This window comes from Carassius carassius, chromosome 4 (assembly GCF_963082965.1).
Source record: "Carassius carassius chromosome 4, fCarCar2.1, whole genome shotgun sequence".
NCBI lineage: Eukaryota > Metazoa > Chordata > Actinopteri > Cypriniformes > Cyprinidae > Carassius > Carassius carassius.
In genome coordinates, this window is record NC_081758.1 from 20,374,400 (window position 1) to 20,381,435 (window position 7,036).

General features: G+C 38.5%; 1 protein-coding gene across 2 annotated transcripts; it reads left to right on the forward strand.

Moving 5' to 3' along the window:
• Positions 1-3,465: 3,465 nt before the first annotated feature.
• LOC132139429 (growth arrest-specific protein 1-like) lies at positions 3,466-6,324 on the forward strand. Of its 2 annotated transcripts, none has more exons than XM_059547782.1 (2): positions 3,466-5,152; positions 5,210-6,324. In XM_059547782.1, exon 1 carries the CDS (start codon positions 4,014-4,016, stop codon positions 4,812-4,814), a length of 801 nt encoding a protein of 266 aa, XP_059403765.1. In that variant the 5' UTR covers positions 3,466-4,013; the 3' UTR covers positions 4,815-5,152; positions 5,210-6,324. The 2 variants fall into 2 exon arrangements, with proteins under 2 accessions (XP_059403765.1, XP_059403773.1); XM_059547790.1 differs by having other exon boundaries at positions 3,466-5,140.
• The last annotated feature ends 712 nt before the right edge of the window (positions 6,325-7,036 follow it).

A 7,036-nucleotide genomic window follows, 5' to 3' on the forward strand; every position in this document is an offset into this window, starting at 1 on the left:
TGTCTGTCTGTGTGTGTGTGTGTGTGTGCTGTTCAGGGGAGATGACATGGCCATGGGTTCAAACAGGACTTGGCAAGATACCCGTCCTCCTATCTGGTGTCAGCCAGAAGATGGGAGGGCAGCTGATGGCAGTGCTGGAATGGAATGAGAGTGAATGAGGTTTTTAGTCAACATCAACATCATCCCTGACTGCGATATTGATGTCTGGATTCCAGAGGAGACTGCACATAGATACAGATTATACTCCCTGAAAAGCTCAATGCCTTAGTGTTGGGTTTTGGCTTTGTATTATTCATGACAAAGAAAGTTGAAGCACAGTTACATCTAGATTAAAACGATGAGGTGTTTTTAAAAATGAACACTATAAACTAGTACTGGTTATGTTACATTTTGAAGCTTATTTCCCAATCGACTTCAGCAGCAGCTCATTTCTAAACAGTTCTGGACAACAGTATAACCCAGCTGTCTATATCTCTATCAAGGCACTAACAGCAGTTGTTGGTGTTTTTAGAGCCCCAATAAAACCAAAAGCAGCTGTGCTGTCACAACTTCCTGTAGGAATGTTATTATAATTTCGATTATAATTTGGAACCAATCCTATAAGAAACCACTAAAAATCAACTATGATCCCACTGTATAAACTGAAATTTCCCTTTTTTCCCCCATATAGGATAGTTCCAAAAAATGTCAGAAATTCCATTAGTAATACTTTAGTCTTTACTTACAGTTTCTGAATGGAGCTAAAACTGTGCAAGAAATAAAAAATATATTTGATATAGCCATTTAAAACTGTACAGCATCTTGTTGTCTTCGGAGCCATCTTTATTGTTTGGTTTCTGCGTTGTCTTGCATTTGTCTCTCTCGTTTACACTACATGTGTGAATCAGTGGGCGGGGCTAAACAGGAAGTGATTTAGAAGCATGCATTGATTTTCTTTTGAGGAGGCAGGGTTTAGCCATACTATTATGTCATAAAGTAGCACATTCCACAACCTGTCGTTTTGGCAGATTGACTCAAATATTAGCTGTTTTTGAAAAAATAACGTGAGTGCATTCTAACTGCAGCACGTGCGAGTTTTTGTTTGGGGTCATCCATCAGGGTCAGGAATTTGGCAACAGTGCCCCATGGATTATTGTAAGGAATCTGTTTCTAATTAACACCTCCAAAAGTATAAGAAAGGTTTTCTTAGATTAGAGCAAAAAATAAAGGCCATGCACATTCTTTTAGCCATATAAGGTGTTATTGAGTTTAAAACGTATTAAAATTCTAAACATAATCTGTGATTTTTACCTTTGTCTTAATGATTGCATGATAGCTGGTAACATTTGACAACAGAACAAAATATTAAGCAACAAACATTAACATACCCTAATATATTAGAGTGTGGAATAAGAAGAAATCATTTATGTTAATTTCAATTAACCTTTTAACTAATAATAATTAGTTCTTACAGGAATATACATATCTGTATAAGGGATTCTGTGTGCTTTGCTTTTGCTGTATCAACACGCATCAGCACTCCGTTTAATTATTGTGAAATATTTCACTAAAGAATGATCTCATAAACTGTCTTTATTATCAAAAATCTCTTATAATGAGCAGGGAAGGATATCAATTATGCTGTGACTTCATTGTGTTTGCCATTAATGCATTATTGAGGCATGTATCCCCATTTAAAGCTGTATGCTGTTAATTAAATGAATCCCCATTTAAAGTAAAGGCATGCAGCTCTCTCTTGCACAAGCATCTGGCTTATTTAAATTTGGCCTGCCAAAGAAAACAGTTGTTTATACACTTTTTCTCCTTTAAAGAAGAAGATCTCCTTTAAATATAAATGAAGCTGTTACTGAAGCTGACAGAGAAAATGGGAAGAACAGTTTTTGATGTCTAATGGTAAAGCTGAAATAGTTACTTGTTGCTAAGGTGGTTGCTGATCTCACCATTAGATGCAGAATGAAGCAACTATTATCCCTCGATCAAATCATTGTGCTCACAAGACTTTTTCTCTACATCCATCACCTGGAACTAGAGCGAAAACATCATTGTAAGATCTGACCGTCCGTAATTGACATTGCGTTCATTGCTTAGGGTCAGAAGCTTGCTGCACAGAGGCCTAAAGGTGCATTCCTAACTCCAGAGTAGTGTTTGAAACAGGGCTGATGTTGCTGCTGTCAGCCAATGTCTCTTTTTCTATTTTAGTTGACTAGACATGGTGCTATCATAGTCAAACACATTCCTTGCCTGGATCAAGCTGAAATGAAATGCACTTTCAATTTGCTGTAAAATGTAAGAAATTATTTTAGCAAATTTGGTTTAAAAGGATGAAAATTATCAAATTTAATCTGGCATGGTAACAGCTTTGAATTTGAGCAAAGGACAAATTTTAATTTCTATATGCTTTAAAATAAATCATTACAGATGCAGTGACATATGATAAGGGAAAACAGACTTTCCACATCACATTTGTTACATTTCTTCACAAAAACCCATATGTAGTCAAGATTTATTGAGCATGTATGGAAACTGACACTTGAGTTGCATAAAGGTTGACTTGAGAGTTAACTTAAAACTCAGAGACAGTTGATTTCAAATGATAAATTACTCTACAAAAGTCTTTAGATCTGCGAGCAAAATTGTTGAAATGTTTATGGTCAAAAAGTTTTTTATACAGCAAGTAGGCCAATGCATTATATTAATTGAAAGTGACAGTAAATACATTAACAATGTCACAAAAGATTATTTATATTTTAAATAAATGCTGTTTCGAAGGCTCTTACAAAATTTTTATTTATCAAATCCTGGAAAAAAATTATGGCTTTCACAAAAATAGTATGCAGCACAACAGTTTTAAACTTTGATAATAATGATAAATGTTGTCTTGAGCAGCAAATCATATTAGAATGATTTGTGAAGGATCATGTGACATTGAAGACTGGAGTAATGGCTGCTTAAATGTAGCTTTGCCATAACAAAAATAAATGTAATTTTATAAAAAATTATTTGTAATCTTCTAAACATTACATCCATGGTGAGCCTAAGAGAATAGCTACATTAAGAAATCTTACTGACTCAACAGATTATCTTGAAAAGCATTTGAAAACTGCTTGAAAAAAATTGAGACTTGAGTTTGACACTTTCTCAGAAAAACTGAAAACCAGTATAATCGAAACAGTGCAAAAGTGCAATTTTGTTCAACAAGAAAGTTGCTGGTTGTTTGTTCCGATTCGTGCCAAACACTGACTCTCTGTGATAATATTCGCACAGTCACCAAATCAACTGTGGTGCTGCTCAAGAAGACGCGTCAGTCATATTCGACCAAGTCTGAGAAACGACAGAATAGTTGGTCTTTCTAACTCACATTCTGCTCTGAGGTAATCCAAACCTTTTGGAGAGAGACCATTCCTGACCCATCATGCCCCACCCCCATTCTCCCTCCCCTAACTTGACGTCGAGATTTGCAACAACAAACGGTCTGACCAATGGGAATCTCCGAAACTTCCGCAGGAGTAGAATGGATAAAGCAAAACTAGCGGGTCAGAAGGGGGCCAGTGTGTGAATTCGAATGCCGTGTTATCATCTGTTCGCGTCCCGATTCGTACTTAATGACGGACGACAAGAGCACGCCCGTGAATTTATCGGCTCAGCCGGGGAAGCGTGACGTTAGTAGCTCGCGAGCGCATTCGGATGTGAGCGAGAGACGCCAGATGACGAGTTCGTGATCCTCTCTTCTGCCCACAAGAAAGACAAGAATCACCGCACTGTCATACGGACACGAACCGGGAAGATGGAGTGACCAACCCGTTTGCTGGAAATAGCACTTTTCGTAATTCAGGCTTCTTTTTAAAAAAACATGGATTACAGGTAAATGACTTTATAGATTCAACGCAATTGTGGAACAAACTTTTTCTCTGGATGGACCTTGCAAATATGATCTGAGCTGAGGGATTTCTCCCTCACTTGATGCAATGGAAATATGAAATATGCATGCTTAAAACGGACCTGACGCCAGCCGAATGATCACAGACTTCGACATGGCAACTCGTGCAGGTTTGGTTCGTGGCGCGCGATCATTCACTTGGCCTTTCGCTTGTGTGCTGATGTGTTTTAGTTGTTTTTCCATCGCCTCCTCCAACCGCCACGGCCGTCGGTTGATTTGCTGGCAAGCGATACTGAACTGCCAGTCGGAGCAGGAGTGTCATTACGCTTATGACCAGTATTTGTACGCCTGTGACTCGATCCTGAGCGGCCAGAGGAAGAAGTGTCCCAGTCACTGCATCTCGTCGCTAGTGCAACTCAACCTTACCAAGAGCGGCCCGGCGCTGGAGGACTGCAGCTGCGCCTCGGACCCCCGCTGCCGGGAGATTAAACGAGCCATCGAGCCGTGCTTACCCAAAACCAGCAGCATGGGCTGCACCGAAGCCCGGCGCCAGTGCGAGAGGGACACCCAGTGCCGAAGCGCCATGGGCGATTATTTACGCCACTGCGGGAAACTCTTCAGCGGCTCCAGCTGTTCGAACCCGTGCCGCACTGTCATCGGGTACATGCGCAAACTTCCCAAAGCTCAACTTCTGGATACTTGCGTCTGTGATGGTTCAGAGCGGACTGTCTGCGAGTTTATCAAAACTAGTATGAAAACGCTTTGCTTTGGTTCTCCCCCCGTGGATGAAGAAGGCTCCAGTGGGTTGGACGATGATGAGCCCGATGATGAGGATTACCCAGAGCCAGAGTCCACGAGGAACACAGGTTCTGCTTTTGTGGCATGTTCTGTTTTGACTGTGGTGGCATCCATTTTGGCTCGAGTGCCGCTTCCTTGATCAATTTTAAGTCGAGTAAATGTTCTGCTTCAACGGCTTTTCGGGAATAGTGCATTTTGTCATTTTTTTCCTCCTGCTTTCCAGTTCGTTTTATGTCGTGCTGTTGTTTAAACATTTATTCCTTAAAACGGTCTAGTCTTTATTTTTATGTAGCTATCGCAAGCAATCCAATAGTGACTATCATAATCAACTTTTATCTGGTGTTCAATAAGTGCTAAGGTGCTTGTTTTTTTTCTTCTACTAAAGTAGTTTTCCCAGTGTCTATCCCATTTTTTTTCTAGTAAACTTTAACTCACTAGTTACTTGTTAGTTACCTTTCACTGGTCGTATAATAACAAGTCAAGAGTAGCTACATTTGTAGCCATAAAATTAAATACATTTTGAAATAAAATAAGTCATCAGTATGCTGAAAATCGAAATAGAGTCTAGCATGTGCCAAATACTTTCTGAACCACAACTCTGCATGGAAGTTAATGGCAAAAATCAATTTCATACCAGCAACAATTGATTAGTTACTTGACATGACTCGGGATAGTGACTAGTAGCAAAATCATTAGGAATTACACTGAATTAATAAATTCTAATTACCAAAGAATCCAGTGTTTTGAAGAAAATGTCATTGTTGAATTACTTGATAGAAAAAAGCACTGTAACATAAAAATAAGAATTAGTGAGCTTTAAGGCTTATGTGTAAACACAGCTTGACATGATTTTGTTCCAAAGAGTACAAGTTAATCTTTGTGTGACACTGAGGTGCAGCTCTTATCCAGAAACTGTCACATTGTAAACTGTGCTGATGATTTACAGTTACAGATTCAGCGCAGGTGAACAATGCTTTTAATTGGTGAACAAAGTTTATAATTATCAAGCTCAAATTCTGATTCTGAAGTTAAATACAGGGATACAAAGTACTACAGGTCAGTCAACTGCCTTAAACACCAGTTTGCCTATTTCAAGTGCTGTTTTGTAACAGACAAATGTATTTCCTTAAAGATATAGAAAAAGTTTATTTTGTTACCTAGACGTTTTAACCGTGAAAGTTGTAATTATAAAATTGTGCACTGCCAATATAAAACTAGTTTTTTTGTTTTTGTTTTTGTTTTTAGATGTAAAGTATTTTTATAAAGTTGCAAATGATTTTGGATAAGTTCCTTCTGTAAAAATGTTTGGAATGCTGGAATGAATAAGGAGTAGATCTCTATTTTAGCTGGTAACATTTGATACATCTTATAAAAGTCCTAGAGCTTCAAGAGAGCAAACTTTATTTTTGTCTTAAAGTAACCTTCAAAATAAAGGGTGATGATTCCAGCTTTAAAGGGAAGTACATTTTTTGTTGTGTTGTAATTATTTCTCTTTTAAGATATTGTACAGTGTACAGATTGTCAGAGAATCTTTTAATTGTTATCTAAGATGAACTAGTGACAAAAAAATGTCTAAATGTCTAAATTCACTGCATGACTGCCTCAGTGATGTTCTTTTTATAGAAGGCATAAAAACAAAAGGTCAAAGACTTGAACCGAGTATGTGTAATTCTTTTTATGTTTGTCATATTTCATAGTGTCATTACAAAGTTTCACTGTATCGACCCCATGCATGGATTCCGATAATAAACCTAGATTATGTGAGCTAGCACAGGACATCTTTTCAGGAACAGATTAGGTATCACACACATAAGGAGCTTGAAGCGCTGACACACGACTTGGCAAACACAAGTGTTTGCTGAAGGCACAAACTCTGATATTTGTATATCTTTAGAATGTGAACACAAAAGCCCGAGTTGCTTTTCCCTGGGGTGTCCGTGTTCCATCTGGGCCAAGACAGACAGCGGGTTATTTATTTTTCAATCACTGTATTTGTTTAAAGGCTTTTGTCTGCACGCCACTACTGTATAAAGCAGGACTTCTTCTAAATTAACAGAGAAACAGTAGCAGAACAACACAATCTGGGGCTTGATGGGTGCATATATGCGTATATTTTTGCATCCATGTAACTTTTAATCATGTTCAGCTAGGCCTCTCTCTGTCTCTCAGCTCCACGCTGTTAAAATCCTCCACTCTTATTCTCCCACTCTTGTCCCCAGGGTCTTCAAATGGCAGTGATGGTTGCAAAATGTTTTATTAGAGTGGGGAAAAGGGCCCTTCAGTCCACTGAATGGAGGAGAAGTCGAGTGGCACTTTTGTCATGGTAATGTTAAGCACATAATAGTTCACCAGCACAATGCC

What these genes read in the sequence shown, in the direction of transcription:
- LOC132139429 (XM_059547782.1), top strand. Translation starts at nt 4,014, where the DNA reads ATGATCACAGACTTCGACATGGCAACTCGTGCAGGTTTGGTTCGTGGC.